This window comes from Phyllobates terribilis, unplaced genomic scaffold, assembly GCF_046119375.1.
Source record: "Phyllobates terribilis strain yellow unplaced genomic scaffold, ASM4611937v1 Scaffold_5__5_contigs__length_657084704, whole genome shotgun sequence".
Lineage (NCBI taxonomy): Eukaryota > Metazoa > Chordata > Amphibia > Anura > Dendrobatidae > Phyllobates > Phyllobates terribilis.
This window is the reverse complement of record NW_027362765.1, coordinates 515,631,799-515,652,112: the sequence shown is the minus strand read 5'-3', so window position 1 is coordinate 515,652,112 and position 20,314 is coordinate 515,631,799. Positions and strand designations below refer to the sequence as shown.

The window sequence follows — 20,314 nt, the reverse complement described above, 5'->3', positions numbered from 1 at the left end:
TCTCCAACTTGATACAGCTGCACTGGCAATTTTTGTTATAGGATAGAAGATCCCTTTAAAATATACCTTTTATTAATTCATAAATTAAAATATCAATTTTCCAAAACCAATACATAGGTGGGTGGGCTAACAACTGCTAACCCCCCACCAACTCCAATACCCTCAGAGTATGACACAGTATATAGTCTTAAAAACCCCAAATTATATGGGTCCACTAAATATTAAGCATCATGTAACATAAAACATACATCTATTACCTCTCACCATTAGAACAATTAAAAATCACAAGGTGCTAAAGTGCATAATACCCCAACATTCAAAGAAGAAGAAAGACATGTATGAGCCTGTGTGCCCACAATTCCACTGCAGAAACACTTAAAAAACGCTTGATAGAAGGTCTGCCATGTTCCCCAATGATAATCCACATGTGCTGTGCACATGCTGCGGAAATTTCCGCTGCGGATTATCATTGCGGAAAAATCCGCAGCACTACCAATTATTTTGTGGAAGTGTAGCACCCTGAGGATTCGGCTGCTACAGGGGTATTGCACCTCACTCCAGAGGTGTGATATTCCACTCCCGGGTAAGGATGGAGTGTGGAACTGAGCTCAGTTAGCTGCATACACTACATACATCCCATTTCCGAGGGACAGACCGATGGTACTCCCACTAGGTATATGTGCAGGTACGACAGTGTCTGTCCCTGGCTGGAGTGGGAGGGGGGGTGGAACATCCCAGTAGTGTAGGGGCAGATAGGGGGAGCAGTCTGGGTAATGCTAGGAGCTCATTGGGTGCTGGTCACCTGAGCTTACACATAGAGGGAGTATATAAGGTGGGAACCATCTTAGATCAGGGTCAGTCTTCTGTAGAGAGTCAGTCAGTCCTGAGAGAGGTCCAGGAGCGCCTGCAGAGAGAAGAGAGAGAGGAGAAGAGAAGGACCCAGAGGGGGAGAAGAAGGAACCCCAAGAACCCAGAATTAGACCAGAAGGGTGAAGGGTTGGCACGCAAGGGAACCGGATCCCAAATTAGTGGAGGAGAGAAACAACCCTCAACTAAGACCCGGAGGCTGCGACATTACATGTGGAGCAGCCCCTCACCAAGTCCACTAAGAAGGCACACCAGGTATAGGGTCAGGGAACCCCGAAGAGGTGCACCCAATAGGAGACCCGAGGGAGCCGGACATAAGTGGACCCCTGGTGAGAAAGGCCAGTAGAAAGGAAAGTCAGAAAGGGAGCTCAGGACCACGCTCCAGAATTGCTTGGGGGTTGGCCGAGTCCAGGACCTGGTGGACGCAGCACGGCTCGGGCGGTCACTCAAGGCCAGAGTGACCAACAGAACAGCAGTAAGTAAAAACCCTGAACTGCACAGCCCGACTCTGAGTCTTCTTACCATCCACACTGCACCTCCACTACCACCATCCTCTACACCTGACCCCCTGAGGCTATACCCCTCCCGTTGGGGGTTATACTACCAGAAGCTGCACACATACCACCAGCCTCAGCGGACCCTGCTGCAGCGGCGGCCGTATTGACCGCAAATCAACGGGTGGCGTAGTCGACACTAAGAACACTAACAACATCTGTAAAGACTGCCACACACGGAGTTTGACACCCTGGGCACGGACCGGGTCGCCGCCACTCGGAGACTACAACCCCCATCTGATCCGGCTCCGGGTATTCCCCAAACAGCACTGGCCCAGGGGGCGCGTCAACTTTGGCGTAGTCGGCAGGATAACGTGCCCGCAACAACCGGGTACTGCGTGCCTGAAGAAAAGTTCACCGTTACCTCAAAAAGAAGTCTCCCGCCGGTTCCGGAGGGTCCCCGCCAACGGACCCCATCACAGGTCGTTTCCCGCCGGTTGTCCGCCATTTGCAGCTTTTTCCCGCCATCCATGGAGTTTTCTGCCACTGGGAGACGATTCCCGCCATTTCCAAAGATTTCCCGCCTTGGAAGAGCGGACGCCATTATGGGCGTGCCAGAGGGTGGCAAAAGGCCACCTCCCATCGTGGGCCGGGTCGAAGAATGGCGCCAAAAGCGGAAACCGCGCCCACCAACAGAGACTGTGATGCTGGAAGTGTCCATCAGCGTGAGAGAACTGCCCCTGGAACTGACAATCACTAAGTTGCCCCGGGACCACCCTCAATGTGGGCGGAGACAGAACAAAGGAGCGAAGATGAGTGCAGCCTGGAGGAGTCTGGAGAGAGCGCACCCGGAGACAAGAAGTCTGGAGAGGAGTCCAGAGAAAGCGTACCCGGAGATGGAGGGAGAGACAGGCAGCACCGACCCAGTGGTCAGGAGCCTGCTGCAAGCAACAACCCCACTAGGCTTAGTGGAGATCCTAGCACAGCTCCCCCGAGACCGGGAGTGTGCACAGACCCCGCTGGAGGGCCTCGCACGGAGGATGGCCCAGGTGCAGCAAGACACGCTGACGGAGTGGAGCCGAGAGATGGCCCTGCAGGCAAGAACCCGCCAGCAAAGCACGCCGCCCGAGACGAGGAGACAGACCGCCTCTGAGGATGGCGCAGGAGGAATGAAGGCAGGAGACGGCGCCGAGAAGGGAGCTGAACGGACGGAGGCAGGTAAAGGGGACGTCTCTACCCCGAGCCGAGAAACCGTATACCTGTCCCAGCTCCCCGTCGCAGAGCCCGAAATTCCCCCTGCCGTGCCCGTCGCTGCATCGTCACCGTGCCAGACTAGGCCTCAAGCAGAAGCCGCGGCCGCGACCCCTGTGACGTCACGCGCCTCAACCCTGAGCGCGGCGAAGCAGGAAATACCATCGGCCTGGTCGCAAGGTCTAGTACCTCCAGGCGCCGCAATTCCAACAGCGCCCCCTACCTCCGCGGAGCCACCGGCCTGGTCGCAGGGCCGAGTACCCCCGGGCGCCGCCGTCCTTACGGTGCCCTTTACCTTTAGGGTGCCCCAAGCCTGGTCGCAAGGCCTGGTCGACCCGGGCGCCGCTACCATCAACGCGCCCTCAACATCTCGAGTGCCGCACCTGGGCGAAGATCTATTTGCCCAGCACACGTGCCCGGATGGGCAGCCCTTTGTATGGCCCCAGGAGTACTACCAACTGGAACTCCAAAGAGCAAGGCCCCTGTGCGAGCCCCTGATTCCGGCTCCGAAGCCCGTCAGGAGAACCCCGCGCCCGCTAGAAGAAGCACAATTCGAGTGGGACCCCACCGGAGGAGACCTCATGGGGTTCACTCAAGAAACGCGGGCAGCCGCAGCAGAGCGAGTGGAGTGCTGCCGCCAGCAGTTGGCAGCCTTCGAGCAAGAGCGGAAAGAGAGGTGGATCCGTGAGCAGCGGCTGCAGGAACAGAGCGCAGGGCAGAAGAGCCGGACCAGGAGGAACCCCCGTGCAGCTCATGGTCCCCGTACCATCGGGACTGTGATTAAATTCAACCTGCAGCATGGGTGGGGCTTCATAAAAGACCATCATACCCCCGGCGACGTCTTTGTAACCCGCAGAGACGTAGAAAGCCATCTGCCGGAGGGACACAGAGGTCGTGACCTGTACGTAGGGGACGAGGTCACGTTCACCCGGCACAAGTGTGCCAAAGGACCCTACGCCCTCCATGTACATCGCCTGACGGAGGAGGAGCTGCGGTGTGAGGAGGAGCAAGAGGACCTGGACGGGTCTGAAGACAAAGAAGAAGCAGGAGGACGCCGTCATTAAAGTACGGTAAAGAGACTGTAAATAGTTACCCGTCGGGGTACAGGAACTGTTACCATTATAGTCCCCGTTGGGACCAGCAAATTGAACTGTTAACCAGTGTGTCCCTAGTCCCACTGACCGAGGACTGAGAGCGGTCATTCCTCCCTAATACCTGGCCGAGGACTGAGAGCGGCCATATTCCCCTTGTAAATAGTTGCGCTTTTTAAGGCGCCCCCTTATTGGTTTTATGGGAAACCGTGTTTCTAAAAGAGACTGTCGCGCTTCACCCGGTCACAAGTCGCACCGTGGCCGGAGGAACAAGAAAGTTTATGATATATATATAATGGTTTATATGTTTATGTTGTTATGAAAATTTGTATGTTTGTGGATGTTTTGTTCTCTTACAGCCCGAGGACGTGCTGTGATTTACCAGGGGGGAATGTAGCACCCTGAGGATTCGGCTGCTACAGGGGTATTGCACCTCACTCCAGAGGTGTGATATTCCACTCCCGGGTAAGGATGGAGTGTGGAACTGAGCTCAGTTAGCTGCATACACTACATACATCCCATTTCCGAGGGACAGACCGATGGTACTCCCACTAGGTATATGTGCAGGTACGACAGTGTCTGTCCCTGGCTGGAGTGGGAGGGGGGGTGGAACATCCCAGTAGTGTAGGGGCAGATAGGGGGAGCAGTCTGGGTAATGCTAGGAGCTCATTGGGTGCTGGTCACCTGAGCTTACACATAGAGGGAGTATATAAGGTGGGAACCATCTTAGATCAGGGTCAGTCTTCTGTAGAGAGTCAGTCTTCTGTAGAGAGTCAGTCAGTCCTGAGAGAGGTCCAGGAGCGCCTGCAGAGAGAAGAGAGAGAGGAGAAGAGAAGGACCCAGAGGGGGAGAAGAAGGAACCCCAAGAACCCAGAATTAGACCAGAAGGGTGAAGGGTTGGCACGCAAGGGAACCGGATCCCAAATTAGTGGAGGAGAGAAACAACCCTCAACTAAGAACCGGAGGCTGCGACATTACATGTGGAGCAGCCCCTCACCAAGTCCACTAAGAAGGCACACCAGGTATAGGGTCAGGGAACCCCGAAGAGGTGCACCCAATAGGAGACCCGAGGGAGCCGGACATAAGTGGACCCCTGGTGAGAAAGGCCAGTAGAAAGGAAAGTCAGAAAGGGAGCTCAGGACCACGCTCCAGAATTGCTTGGGGGTTGGCCGAGTCCAGGACCTGGTGGACGCAGCACGGCTCGGGCGGTCACTCAAGGCCAGAGTGACCAACAGAACAGCAGTAAGTAAAAACCCTGAACAGCACAGCCCGACTCTGAGTCTTCTTACCATCCACACTGCACCTCCACTACCACCATCCTCTACACCTGACCCCCTGAGGCTATACCCCTCCCGTTGGGGGTTATACTACCAGAAGCTGCACACATACCACCAGCCTCAGCGGACCCTGCTGCAGCGGCGGCCGTATTGACCGCAAATCAACGGGTGGCGTAGTCGACACTAAGAACACTAACAACATCTGTAAAGACTGCCACACACGGAGTTTGACACCCTGGGCACGGACCGGGTCGCCGCCACTCGGAGACTACAACCCCCATCTGATCCGGCTCCGGGTATTCCCCAAACAGCACTGGCCCAGGGGGCGCGTCAGAAGCGCGGCGTTTTAGCCGCCATTCACTTGCATTGGAATGCATGGAATCCACATCACTGCATCTGTACATGCGGATTCCATGCATTTCAATGTGTGGATGGTACCCGGGTTTGGATAAAAGGAGACTCTCCTCTGGACCCGGGTACCATAGTACCTGTAAAAAAAAGAATAAAATAAAAAATAAATATTATACTTACCTTCTGATGGCCCCCAGTGTCCTTGTCTCGGCTTGCCGGCAGCTCGCGGTGGACTCAAGGACCTACGATGACGTCACTTACTCATGTGACGGGTCACGTGACAGTTGACGTCAGCAGGTCCTTTAGTCCACCGCGAGCTGCCGGCAAGCCAAGACGGATCGGTTAAGGACACCGGGGGCCATCAGAAAGTAAGTATAATTTTTATTTTTTACCATTCTTTCGGTCACACTATATAAATCCATGCCGTTTGCATGGATTTATATAGTGTGACCAAGTTGTCAAGCACTTTCCAAGTGAAGCTGAAATCGCTTGGAAAGCACTTGACAACCCGCATGCGGAAATGCATGTAAAGAACGCTTCACATCCGCATGTCCCTGGCAGGAAAAACGCATGTACAATCCGCATGCGTTTTTTCTGCCAGGAAGATGCAGAAACGCTCAGGAAAAATCCGGAGCATTTCTGCATCATGGGCATATAGCCTTAATCTCACCCATTTATGGCTGAAGGGGAGTCCAACGTCCAGAGATACAAATATGTAGAAATCGACAGGATATATTCCTTACTACCCTGTCGTGCCCCGTGTAAGGACTCCCGCCCTAACAAGGGCAGTACCCAAGTGTGGTTCTGCCCTCCACTTTCATCCCTCCTGATGCGTTTCTTTCTTCGTGAGAAGTCATCAGGGGAGTGTACTGTAATTGTTGGAAAAAAGCCATGCAATAGAGTACTATTAATATGAGACCAAGTTGCTAAATACTATTCCAATCCAGCAAAAAGAGTCCCAGTGCTTAAATAAAGTGCTCTGTGCCTAAAAACGAGATATCAAACATATCTGAACATATGGAGTTCCCACAGTGGTGGGTTTATCTGAGGACGTGCAGAGTGCTACACTCTCCTGGAAAAAGGGGGACACTCCCCCCACAGTTCCACATGTGTTAATTCATAGTTTTGATGCCTTCAGTGTGAATGTACAATTTTCAAAGTCATAGAAAAATATTTAAATGAGAAGGTGTGTCCAAACTTTTGTTCTGTACTGTATGCAAATGTGCAACTGCAAAAGAGATGTGGGATGAATTACAGAAAGTGCATGTAAGATCAAATCTTAGCAATAAGCTTTATCTCATGAGAAAACTGTATCAGTCTAAGCTAAGTGATGGGCAGAATATGCAGGACTATATAAGAAACACCCTAGAGATTGTGGAGCGTCTCAGAGGCATTGGAGAAGAAATTAAAGACTCTCATGTTGCTGCACTACTATTAAGTGGTCTTCCAAAAAGTTATGACACACTTGTCACTGCACTAGATGCACGGCCAGATGATGAGCCCACACTAAAATATGTCAAAGGCAAGCTTGTAGATGAATTCAAGCGAAAAACACACAATGTAAGCAGCAGTAATGAATCTAGAGCAGAAACAGCATTAAAGACACAGGACTTTCCTAAAAATAAGAGCAATCTAAGGGAAACTCATGAATGTTTTGTCTGTAGAAAGCCCTGACACCTTAAAGCAGACTTCAGAATTTGGAAAACAAGAATGAGTCAGCTTAAAAAGCAGAACAGTAATCGAAAGGTGAAAACAGCTATAGAGGAAAAGTCTGCATGTGTTGAAACTGCATTTAATACCAGTACAGGCTCATCTGCAAAGCATATGTGGTCTATAGACTCTGGTGCTGGCTTCCATATGATGAATAACAAGGATTTCTTCACTGACATTGATGAAAGCAAGTCAGAAAAGGTCAGCTTAGCTAATGGTCAATATGACTTCAGAAGTAGTAGGAGACGGCTACCTCCACTGTCCAGTTTCCTCAGCACAAAGCACAAAGATCCCAGTTAAGGATGTTCTCTATGTTCCCAGTCTTGAAAGCAATCTTCTGTCAGTAAAGAAGCTTGCGCAAAAAGGGAATGTAGTTACTTTTAAAGACAACAGCTGCATTATGTCAAAGAAGGGTCACACTCTTGCAGAAGAAAAAATCCAAAATGAACTTTATCAGCTAAAATGCAAAGAAAGAGTGTACAGTCCTAGACAAGATCTGCATAAGAACTGTATCCATATACAGTACAGACCAAAAGTTTGGACACACTTTCTCATTTAAAGATTTTTCTGTATTTTCATGACTATGAAAATTGTACATTCACACTGAAGGCATCAAAACTATGAATTAACACATGTGGAATTTTATACTTTACAAAAAAGTGTGAAACAACTGAAAATATGTCTTATATTCTAGGTTCTTCAAAGTATCCACCTTTTGCTTTGATGACTGTTTTGCACACTCTTAGCAGTCTCTTGATGAGCTTCAAGAGGTAGTCACCGGAAATGGTCTTCCAACAATCTTGAAGGAGTTCCCAGAGATGCTCAGCACTTGTTGGCCCTTTTGCCTTCACTCTGCGGTCCAGCTCACCCCAAACCATCTCGATTGGGTTCAAGTCTGGTGACTGGAGGCCAGGTCATCTGGCGTAGCACCCCATCACTCTCCTTCTTGGTCAAATAGCCCTTACACAGACTGGAGGTGTGCTTGGGGTCATTGTCCTGTTGAAAAATAAATGATGGTTCAACTAAAACGCAAACCGGAAGGAATAGCATGCCGCTTCAAGATGCTGTGGTAGCCATGCTGGTCCAGTATGCCTTCAATTTTGAATAAATCCCCAACAGTGTCACCAGCAAAGCACCCCAACACCATCACACCTCCTCCTCCATGCTTCACGGTGGGAACCAGGCATGTAGAGTCCATCCGTTCACCTTTTCTGCGTTGCACAAAAACACGGTGGTTGGAACCAAAGATCTCAAATTTGGACTCATCAGACAAAAGTACAGATTTCCACATATGGCCATCTCCCCCTTTTTTCAGGAGAGTGTAGCACTCTGCACCTCCTCAGAGAAACCCACCACTGTGGGAACTCCATATGTTCGGATATTTTTGATATCTCGTTTTTAGGCACAGAGCACTTTATTTAAGCACTGGGACTCTTTTTGCTGGATTGGAATAATATTTAGAAACTTGGTCTCATATTAATAGTGCTCTATTGCATGCCTTTTTTCCAACAACTACAGTACACTCCCCCCACAGTTCCACATGTGTTAATTCATAGTTTTGATGCCTTCAGTGTGAATGTACAATTTTCAAAGTCATGAAAATACAGAAAAATATTTAAATGAGAAGGTGTGTCGAAACTTTTGGTCTGTACTGTATGCAAATGTGCAACTGCAAAAGAGATGTGGGATGAATTACAGAAAGTGCATGTAAGATCAAATCTCAGCAATAAGCTTTATCTCATGAGAAAACTGTATCAGTCTAAGCTAAGTGATGGGCAGAATATGCAGGACTATATAAGAAACACCCTAGAGATTGTGGAGCGTCTCAGGGGCATTGGAGAAGAAATTAAAGACTCTCATGTAGCTGCACTACTATTAAGTGGTTTTCCAAAAAGTTATGACACACTTGTCACTGCACTAGATGCACGGCCAGATGATGAGCCCACACTAAAATATGTCAAAGGCAAGCTTGTAGATGAATTCAAGCAAAAAACACACAATGTAAGCAGCAGTAATGAATCTAGAGCAGAAACAGCATTAAAGACACAGGACTTTCCTAAAAATAAGAGCAATCTAAGGGAAACTCGTGAATGTTTTGTCTGTAGAAAGCCCTGACACCTTAAAGCAGACTTCAGAATTTGGAAAACAAGAATGAGTCAGCTTAACAAGCAGAACAGTAATCGAAAGGTGAAAACAGATATAGGTGAAAAGTCTGCATGTGTTGAAACTGCATTTAATACCAGTACAGGCTCATCTGCCAAGCATATGTGGTCTATAGACTCTGGTGCTAGCAGCCATATGACGAATAACAAGGATTTCTTCACTGACATTGATGAAAGCAAGTCAAAAAAGGTCAGTTTAGCTAATGGTCAATATGACTTCAGAAGGAGTAGGAGACGGCTACCTCCACTGTCCAGTTTCCTCAGCACAAAGATCCTAGTTAAGGATGTTCTCTATGTTCCCAGTCTTGAAAGCAATCTTCTGTCAGTAAAGAAGCTTGCGCAAAAAGGAAATGTAGTTACTTTTAAAGACAACAGCTTATATGTCAAAGAAGGGTCACACTCTTGCAGAAGAAAAAATCCAAAATGAACTTTATCAGCTAAAATGCAAAGAAAGAGTGTACAGTCCTAGACAAGATCTGCATAAGAACTGTATCCTTATACAGTACAGATCAAAAGTTTAGACACACTTTCCCATTTAAAGATTTTTCTGTATTTTCATGACTATGAAAATTGTACATTCACACTGAAGGAATCAAAACTATGAATTAACACATGTGGAATTATATAGTTAACAAAAAGTGTGAAACAACTGAAAATATGTCTTATATTCTAGGTTCTTCAAAGTAGCCACCTTTTGCTTTGATGACTGTTTTGCACACTCTTAGCATTCTCTTGATGAGCTTCAAGAGGTAGTCACCGGAAATGGTCTTCCAACAATCTTGAAGGAGTTCCCAGAGATGCTTAGCACTTGTTGGCCCTTTTGCCTTCACTCTGTGGTACAGCTCACCCCAATCCTTCTCGATTGGGTTCAGGTCTGGTGACTGGAGGCCAGGTCATCTGGCGTAGCACCCCATCACTCTCCTTCTTGGTCAAATAGCCCTTACACATCCTGGAGGTGTGTTTGGAGTCATTGTCCTGTTGAAAAATAAATGATGGTCCAACTAAAGGCAAACCGGATGGAATAGCATGCCGCTGCAAGATGCTGTGGTAGCCATGCTGGTTCAGTATGCCTTCAATTTTGAATAAATCCCCAACAGTGTCAACAGCAAAGCACCCCCACACCATCACACCTCCTCGTCCATGCTTCACGGTGGGAACCAGGTAAGTAGAGTCCGTCCGTTCACCTTTTCTGCGTCGCACAAAGACACGGTGGTTGGAACCAAAGATCTCAAATTTGGACTCATCAGACCAAAGCACAGATTTCCACTGGTCTAATGTCCATTCCTTGTGTTCTTTAGCCCAAACAAGTCTCTTCTGCTTGTTGCCTGTCCTTAGCAGTGGTTTCCTAGCAGCTATTTTACCATGAAGGCCTGCTGCACAAAGTCTCCTCTTTACAGTTGTTGAAGAGATGTGTCTGCTGCTAGAACTCTGTGTGGCATTGACCTGGTCTCTAATCTGAGCTGCTGTTAACCTGCGATTTCTGAGGCTGGTGACTAGGATAAACTTATCCTCAGAAGTAGAGGTGACTCTTGGTCTTCCTTTCCTCATGTGAGCCAGTTTCTTCGTAGCGCGTGATGGTTTTTGCAGCTGCACTTGGGGACACTTTCAAAGTTTTCCCAATTTTTCGCACTGACTGACCTTCATTTCTTAAAATAATGATGGCCACTTGTTTTTCTTTACTTAGAATTTGTATTATGGCAAGAAAAAAGCAGCTAACAGTCTATTCAGTAGGACTATCAGCTGTGTATCCACCAGACTTCTGCACAACACAACTGATGGTCCCAACCCCATTTATAAGGTAAGAAATCCCACTTATTAAACCTGCCAGGGCACACCTGTGAAGTGAAAACCATTTCCGGTGACTACCACTTGAAGCTCATCAAGATAATGCCAAGAGTGTGCAAAGCAGTCATCAAAGCAAAAGGTGGCTACTTTGAAGAACCTAGAATATAAGACATATTTTCAGTTGTTTCACACTTTTTTGTTAAGTATATAATTCCACATGTGTTAATTCATAGTTTTGATGCCTTCAGTGTGAATGTACAATTTTCATAGTCATGAAAATACAGAAAAATCTTTAAATGAGAAGGTGTGTCCAAACTTTTGGTCTGTACTGTATGGCACAGACGTCTTGGTCACAGAGACCCAGAAGCAATAAAGAAGCTAGGTCAACTTGCAAATGGTGTGGAAATCAAGCAGTGTAGTCAAATGATGAAGTGCACTAGCTGTCGTAAAGGGAAAATGTCCAGAAAATCCTTTCCTAAAGTAAGCACCACTAGATCTGCACAGCCACTGGATTTGATACACACAGATGTTTGTGGTCCAATGAGTGTTCAAACTCCAAGCAAGAAGAGATATTTTCTCACATTTATTGAGGACTACTCCAGATATACAGTCGCCTACCTGCTTCAAAGTAAGGATGAAGTTCCACAAAAACATGAAGAATATCTTGCCGTAGTATTTAACAAATTTGGAAGAATGCCAAAAGCCCTGCGTGCAGATAATGGGACTGAATATACAGTTAGATCCATATATATTTGGACACAGACAACATTTTGGTCTGAATGGGCCAGTGCAGCGGTTTTCCTATAAAGCCCCCTCAATACAGGGGGTAGAGGTAGCTATCGGAGGGCAGGAGGATTGGTGTGACAGCTCATGCAAACATTGATAAGGCAGTTCAGTTGTCAGATAAGCTTGGAAGGAAGGAGAGTTGCTCGGAGGCAGCTCCCTGCAGCAGTCAGAGGCTGTGAAGAGGCAGGAGACAGAATTGGATGAGAACATCAGCCATACTCACCAGGCCTGCTTTCTCCTGCCTGTGCCTGAATGACTCTGAGAGGCCGGGGGTGTGTCCAGGAATCCGAAGCTCCCGCATACTAGAGCAGCGGCAGCACCAACTAAGAGGAGAGAAAGGGGTCCTACCAGCGTCGTTTGCAGGCCCCTGTCTGACAGCAAATGACTCAGGTACGGGCCTCTTCAGCTCCTCTTAGTGTAGAATCTGCCGCTGGCTCTATGTAAGAACCATACATTGCAGCAGCTGATGAGACCCTCTCCTCTGGGGCCCCTGTGCAGCTGCACCGGCTGCACCAGCAGTATGTCCGCCCCTGAGTTGCATTATTTAACTGTATGTGAACATGGTTGGTCAAAAAAAAATTAAAATGAAAAGGTCAGTTTGCTTTATTTTTTTTAGAGAAAAGTTGTACAAGTTCACTTATTGCTATATTCAGACATTTTTACATTCTGCACAGAAATAACTCAAGTGCTTTACATAAATATTTACTACAACTAGAACATGTAATATTTGTTTTATCACATGAAGATGGACAAATGCTGCATCTTTTCCTTTTTAAGATTTTTCCAGTGCTGGTGGAGGCCGAGGGTTTGCTTTGTGGAGCATGCTGCTGGATACGGTTTACTATGGCTGCTCCTTCACTTTTCTTTTCTTCCTAAAATTAGATGTCATCTATATATATAATCGTCTGTCTGTCTGTCTGTGTGTCTGTCTGTCCAGGAAATCCCGCGTCGCTCATTGGTTTGCAAGCGGCCAATCAGCGCCGCTGGATTTCTGAAAAAAGATGGCGGCCGTTAATGGCTCATCTGCGGGACGGAGCTGAGCGGCGATGCAGCCGGGAGATGAGCGGCGCGAGGCGCTCATCTCCCGGCCGGTAGCAGCGGAAGGACCGCCGGCGTCGCTGACCTCCATGCGGAAGGGAGGACCGGGGAGCGGCGCTGCCTGTGCGGATACTTCTGCTGCGAGAACCAGGGACGTGAGCGACTGCTCGCAGCAGAAGTATCCCGACCCGCAGCGCCGCTCCCCGGTCCTCCCTTCACACCCTAGCCGCTGATGTCCCCACAGTATCCGCATGGTGTTACAAAGATCCGGACATTTGTGTTAAAAATCGCTGATTGGTCGCTGGCGCTGCCCGCGAACAATCACCGATTTGGGCGCCAAATTTAAATATCGGCCGCGACCAATCAGCACAGCGGTGTTTAAATGTAGAGCCAAGATCGGTGATTGGTCGCGTCCGATATTTAAATTTGGCGCCCAAATCGGTGATTGGTCGCGGTCAGCGTCCGCGACCAATCAGCACAATAGTGTTTAACTTTGGCACCAAGATCAGTGATTGGTCGCGGGCCAAGACAGCGACCAATCACCGATTTGTGCGGCAGATTTAAATAGCGGCCGCGACCAATTGGATGTCAGCGCCGCTCCCCGGTCCTCCCTTCACACCCTAGCCGCATGGATGTCAGCGGCGCTGCCTGTGCGGATACTTCCGCTCCGAGAACCCGGGACATGAGCGGGCGCTCGGAGCAGAAGTGTCCCGACCCGCAGCGCCACCCCCCCGGTCCTCCCTTCACACCCTAGCCGCTGATGTCCCCACAGTATCCGCATGGTGTTACAAAGGTCCGGACATTTGTGTTAAAAATCGCTGATTGATCGCTGGCGCTGCCCGCGACCAATCACCGATTTGGGCGCCAAATTTAAATATCGGCCGCGACCATTCAGCACAGCGGTGTTTAAATGTGGAGCCAAGATACGTGATTGGTTCACCGATTTGGGCGCCAAATTTAAATATCGGCCGCGACCAATCAGCACAGCGGTGTTTAAATGTGGAGCCAAGATCGGTGATTGGTCGCGGCCGATATTTAAATTTGGCGCCCAAATCAGTGATTGGTCGCGGCCAGCGCCAGCGACCAATCAGCGATTTTTAACACAAATGTCCGGACCTTTGTAACAACATGCGGATACTGTGGGGACATCAGCGGTTAGGGTGTGAAGGGAGGACCGGGGAGCGGCGCTGCGGGTCGGGATACTTCTGCTGCGAGCAGTCGCTCATGTCCCGGGTTCTCGCAGCGGAAGTAGCCGCACAGGCAGCGGCGCTCCCCGGTCCTCACTAATACGATTCCGCTCCTCACCAATACGATTCGCTGATTGGTCGCGCTCTCCGCACGCAACCAATCAGTGATCTTGGCGCTAAAGTTAAACACCGCTCTGCTGATTGGTCGCGGCCGCCGCCCGCGACCAATCACCGATTTGGGAGCCACATTTAAATAGTGGCCCGACCAATCACCGATCTTGCCGCCACATTTAAACACTGCTGTGCTAATTGGTCGCGGACGCCAGCCGCGACCAGTCAGCGAGCTTGGCGCCAAATTTAAACAACGCTCTGCTGATTGATCTCGTTCGCTGGCCGAGATCAATCAGCAGTATTGGCGCCAAATTTAAACAACGCTCTGCTGATTGATCTCGGCCAGCGACCGCGATCAATCAGCAGTATTGGCGCAAAATTTAAACAACGCTCTGCTGATTGGTCGCGGCCGTTAGCCACGACCAATCAGCGATTCTGGTGCCAAATTTAAACCCCGCTCTGCATCGCTCTGCTGATTGGTCGCGGTCGCCGGCCGTGACCAATCAGCAGTATTGTCGCCAAATTTAAACACCTCTTTGCTGATTGGTCGCGACTAATAAGCGATTTTGGCGCCAAATTTAAACACTGCTCTGCTGATTGGTCGCGGCCGCCATCCGCGACCAATCAGCGAGATTGGCACCAAATTTTAACAACGCTCTACTGATTGGTCGAGGCCGGCGACCGCGACCAATCAGCAGAGCGATGCAGAGCGGGGTTTAAATTTGGCCCCAAAGTCGCTGATTAGTCACGTCTGACGGCTGCGACCAATCAACAGAGCGTTGTTTAAATTTTGCGCCAAAATCGCTGATTGGTCGCGGCCGTCAGACGCGACTAATCAGCGACTTTGGGGCCAAATTTAAACCCCGCTCTGCTGATTGGTCGTGGTCGGCGGCCGCGACCAATCAGCAGTATTGGCGCCAAATTTAAACACCGCTCTGCTGATTGGTCGCGGTTGCCGAACGCGACCAATCAGCGATTTGGGCGCCAAATTTAAACGCCGCTCTACTAATTGCGCCCCGTCGGCCGCTTACCTATTCTAGAATACCCGATGCGTTCGAATCGGGCCACCATCTAGTAAGTCATAACAAGTGACTTTCCTAATTCTTACAGAAATAGTCTTCATTTATGATCTAGTGCATCAACTGTGCCTTTGGTGGAATTATATTCTAATATCATCTGCAGCTTTTTGTCATCTCGACTACTTACTGCATTGTCATGGTTCATCGTTCTCATCATAATCACCTGAGTGTTTTTTTGGGGAATGTAAGAAACCACTATCGTATCTCCAGTAAAGTAAAACGTTGAACTATGAACATCTCTTTTACCAAGGATACATTGCAGCAGCTCAGGCTTGCTTTTTCTTACAGTGCCCAGCACTGTAAGTTTTCGTTTTAGCAACAGCTGCCCCAGTTGGTGGGATTTAAAAAGTTGTCACATGTCACATTTTGTCTTCTTAGTCCATATGTCAAATCAGAAATGACTCGCATACCTTGATTCTTTTCAGGTTTTTCTCTAGGCTTTTTCCTGTATGTACCTGACTGTTTAGAGCATATGAACTACTACTACCAGAAAGTGTCCATATCTTGATGCCGTACTTTGCTGGCTTACTCGGTATATACTATTTGTATGGGCACTGACCTCAGAATACCACAAGTTGTTCACCCACAGTGACATTTTCACCAGTATTGTATAATTTTGGAAGAATCTCTATCCATTTAGTCCAAACTTCTCTAATAGCGGCTAATTATTAGAGAATTATCTGGTGTTAGCAGAGGACAATTTTCCTGCCTGGGCGGAAGGCTGCAAGTTCCAAATTAGATTTTTGTTTTTAGACTGAATTGCTTGCATCGGACTAGTTGTCTGGGTAACATGCCTCTTCAGATTCAACTTCAGAATCAGAATTCTCGTAATCACTTTCCCCATCACTTATGTGATCCTCATGTTCTGACACTTGGATATCTTCTTCAGAATCTGAGGCGTTGGCAAGCTTTTACAATTCGGCTTCACTCAATGGATGTCTTTGCCTTATTTTTATCCAACTTTCAAAATAATGGGCACTCACGACTTTCACGGGGTAATATCAGCATTGTGAAACAAAATAGCACTACGTAAATAAGCAACAATAATAATACTCTGTGACAAAGTCACTGGCAAAGTACTGGAGAGAAGATGTGTAGCACTGAGATTGTTAGCTCCAGTAATTAAACATAGGAAAAAGGTTCCACCACACCAAGGGGTTAATCAGCCATCTTTAGTGCTAGGGTGATTAAAAACCTGTAGAAAGGGAGGAGGTCAGAGGATAAAATTGTAGCCTTTTAGAGCATTTGTGTGGGAGCTGGGCCTGGAGGTGAAAGCTCTGAGCTGTTTTGTCATGTGAAGGAAAGACAAACCTTGGGTTGTTTGTTCCTGAAGCAGGAAGCAACAAGGACTGTGCCATACGTTATGTTTTGTTTTTCCTGTTAGGCCGGGAAGGCCTTGTTTGTTTTTGCTAATATTTCTGTAGTTTATGCAGCACTGTTAATAAACCAAGAAGATTTAAAGACACAGTGTTCCTGTGTACCTTTATATGCAAAGTGAGCCAATCTACCACAAATACAGACCTGCATAGACCTGTGCTCAAAGCTCATCCATCTGCAGTAACTTGCAAATGTATTGAGCACACGAACCTACAGAAACTGGAGAAATCGATAAACAATAGTAGATGCAATAAATAATCCACAATAATACTATAAATCATTTATGTGACTGAAAATATGGCGTGAGATCTGAAAAAAACAGTATCATATTGACCCAAACAGTACATATGTAACAATCATTATTTCATACAAAAAAAAGTTAAAATAAAAAAGCAACACTCATAATAACAACACCTATCCATAAACAAATTCATCTAACCACGATTTGAAGATCCTCATAATAAATAATCTGCAGCTTCACAAACTTTTTTTCGGGTCAAATAGAACTGAACAGTACAGCAGAGTTAATGAAAACAGTGCAGGAGAGCGCATGCGCGATGCTGGGCTGTGACGTGTGGTGAAATTCCACCCACTGGCCAGTCACTCCGGGAGACTGGGTCACACCTCGGTGATGCAGGGTAGGCTTCCAATTCCGGAAGTTGACATGACATCACCGGACATCAGAAGCAGCTGCAGCAGGAGGTCACGTGATGGGGATGAACGGATAGCGATAGCGCCGCTCACAGGAACATTTGGAAATTTGAAGAAAGCCTTATTTCCAAGGTTTAAATCGATTTGCCCACTACACATCGTAGTGAACAACCTTTTTAATTCTTCTGTTTTCCATTAACTCTATAATATCACGTGATTAAAAACTGATTGGTTGAATCCTTCTAAGCCCTATGTAGAAACAGGAGGTCAATTTTTCCTGCACAAGTCATGAGTCACTTCAAAAGTCTATGGCAGGGGAAGGAGTGGGCTAGCTGGGTGAGGAGTTGAAGAGGGGAATAAGTCATTTCGGGACAAGATACTTCCTACTTCTACATACAGCAGAAAAAAGGGAATAATTAACTGGGTAGAAAGGCAAAATGAGCAATAGTGAGTACATAGTGCTATATAATATGGTGATTACTGTCACAATTCCACCCCTCACTGTGTCTGGGATGCAGTTAATGATGGCTCAGACACATAGTATGGTACAGGTGCATGCTGAAGCTGTCAGTACTTTGATTGACAGCTCAGTGTCCAGTCTGGTGCAGGGGCATGCTGAGCTGTCGATGTTTTGATTTACAATTTGGCCTTCCATTCTGAGACTGGGAGGTGCTGGCTGTTTCTAGGTGTTCATTGTCCCAGGTAATTGCCCAGCTACTTAACTGGGCTATTAGTCCTAGACCTCTGCCAGATGTACATTCAGCTTTTTTGTGTTTTTTTCTCTCTGTGCCTTGTGTTCTGTTTGTTGATCTTTCATTGCCTGATCTTGGACTTCGTTCTGACCATCCATCTGTTTAACCCCTTCGCTCTGATCCGCTATCTTCCTGGTATTTTAACCTCGGAGAGTTAGCAGATTACGCCTGTGTCTCTTCCTTCTCTTTATGACGTACCCTCCTAACTTTTGACCTTAGACTCCTTGACTATCCCAACTCACGGCTTGTCCGTGAGAAGTGACTCAGCGTTACAATTACAATATATTAAGACTAAGCGGATAAAAACTTTGATGGTAGTGCTTCTTTAAAAGACACAAAGTGAAGGAAAAATAACCAAAGTTCAAGGTTTCTATACACAGCTAATACATCGCTGCCAAATAAGAGATTCTTATCTCCTTAAAACATATATTGAGCATTCACATTTCCTGGTAAAGAGCTGGAATTTTATGTATATAGAAGTCATAATGTGAACTTTCAAACTAAAATATTTCTTTATTTTTCCATAGTGCTAACAAGCCCGTTAACTATGATCCCGAGAGATGTTTTTTCAAATTAAATAAGAAAACCTGTAAATATGAGCTAATGCCTAATGAAGATCCTGAAAAGCAATGCTTGACTTTTGGATCAGTGGGCTGAATATCAGGCTTACAAGATAATCAAGATGAAGACATGTTTAATACATGAATAGGTGTCAGTCTACAATGTGTTCAAAGCATCTCTCTTCCAAACTAATAAAAGCTTATATGCTCAGCTCTCAGTCTACATAGAGTACTTTACTTGTTATTTTCTATAGCTTGTTATGTTCTTACACAAGTGTTTTCAATGCTTACTTGTAACAGTACCATATCGTATATCGCACTGAGCAGTGGCGGTGGACATACAATTGGTGCAACCTGTGCAGCCACACAGGGGCTCAGAATGTAAGGGGGCCCGCTTCTACCACCAAAGCAGGTGAAATTGTGCATTATGAGCTATAAGAATGCAAAGGGCCCATATATTGATCTTGCAATGAGGCCCACTTCTGTCTGTGTCCCCTACTAGCACTGAGATATGTTTCCTTATCATCAGAGGCAGGATTACAATGACAGGTAACACCTCTAAACACAGCTGATAACACAGGATCCAAAAATCACAATCAGGGCCGGAATAAGGGGCAGCCAAACAAGGCAAATAGAAAGGGGCCCCCTGCTTCTGCAGCCCCTTTATGAAGTGCACAGAGGGTGAACAGAATTATGTACAGTGAATAATGTTGTACATCCTCTGTAGTCCCTGGCAATTTCGGGTCAGAAGTTGAGAGTGAGGGGAAGTGGCCGTCTCACAGCACAGCAAAGTTCAGATGCTGGGGACAGGAAGATGCTTGAAGTTCTGTCTGTGGCCCCCCTCCTCATCATCATGGCTGCCCCTAAACCACTCTCCCGGGACCTGCAGAAGTGAAGCAGCAGGACCTGGTAAATATACTAGGTATATAATAATAATAATGTATTATATATATACTGTATATATATATATATATATATATATATATATATATATATAAAATACACACACACACACACAAGTGCATCTCACTAAATTAGAATATCATGAAAAAGTTAATTTATTTCAGTTCTTCAATACAAAAAGTGAAACTCATATATTATATAGAGTCATTACAAACAGAGTGATCTATTTCAAGTGTTTATTTCTGTTAATGTTGATGATTATGGCTTACAGCCAATGAAAACACAAAAGTCATTATCTCAGTAAATTAAAATAATGATCAAAAATCACCTGCAAAGGCTTCCTAAGCGTTTAAAAAGGTCCCTTAGTCTGTTTCAGTAGGCTCCACAATCATGGGGAAGACTGCTAACTTGACAATGTCCAGAAGGCAGTCATTGACACACCCCACAAGGTCCCAGAGTTCAATTTTCATTTGGAAATCAAGGTCCCAGAGTCTGGAGGAAGAGTGGAGAGGCACACAATCCAACCTGCTTGAGGACTAGCTTGGAGTTTCCACAATCAGTGATGGTTTGGGGAGCCATGTCATCTGCTGGTGTAGGTCAACTGTGTTTTATCAAGACCAAAGTCAGCGCAGCCATCTACTAGGAAATTTTAGAGCACTTCATGCTTCCGTCTGCCGACAAGCTTTTTGGAGATGGAAATTTTACTCTCCAGCAGGACTTGGCACCTGTCCACACTGCCAAAACTACCAATACCTGGTTTAAAAAACAACAGTATCACTGTGCTTGATTGGCCAGCAGACTCGTCTGACCTTAACCCCGTAGAGAATCTAGTGTATTGTCAAGAGGAAGATAAGACACCCAGGCCCAACAATGAAGAAGAGC

At 47.0% G+C, this 20,314-nt stretch overlaps 1 protein-coding gene across 2 annotated transcripts in view; it reads left to right on the top strand.

The window, feature by feature from the left end:
• Nucleotides 1-18,740, top strand: part of LOC141273608 (beta-microseminoprotein-like) — a 100,817-nt gene extending 82,077 nt beyond the window's left edge. For both annotated transcript variants that reach the window (XM_073685674.1, XM_073685673.1), the window contains exon 4: nucleotides 18,497-18,740. In XM_073685674.1, coding sequence (XP_073541775.1) covers nucleotides 18,497-18,626 — 130 coding nt within the window. In that variant the 3' untranslated portion in view covers nucleotides 18,627-18,740. The remainder of the gene's footprint in view (nucleotides 1-18,496) is intronic.
• The last annotated feature ends 1,574 nt before the right edge of the window (nucleotides 18,741-20,314 follow it).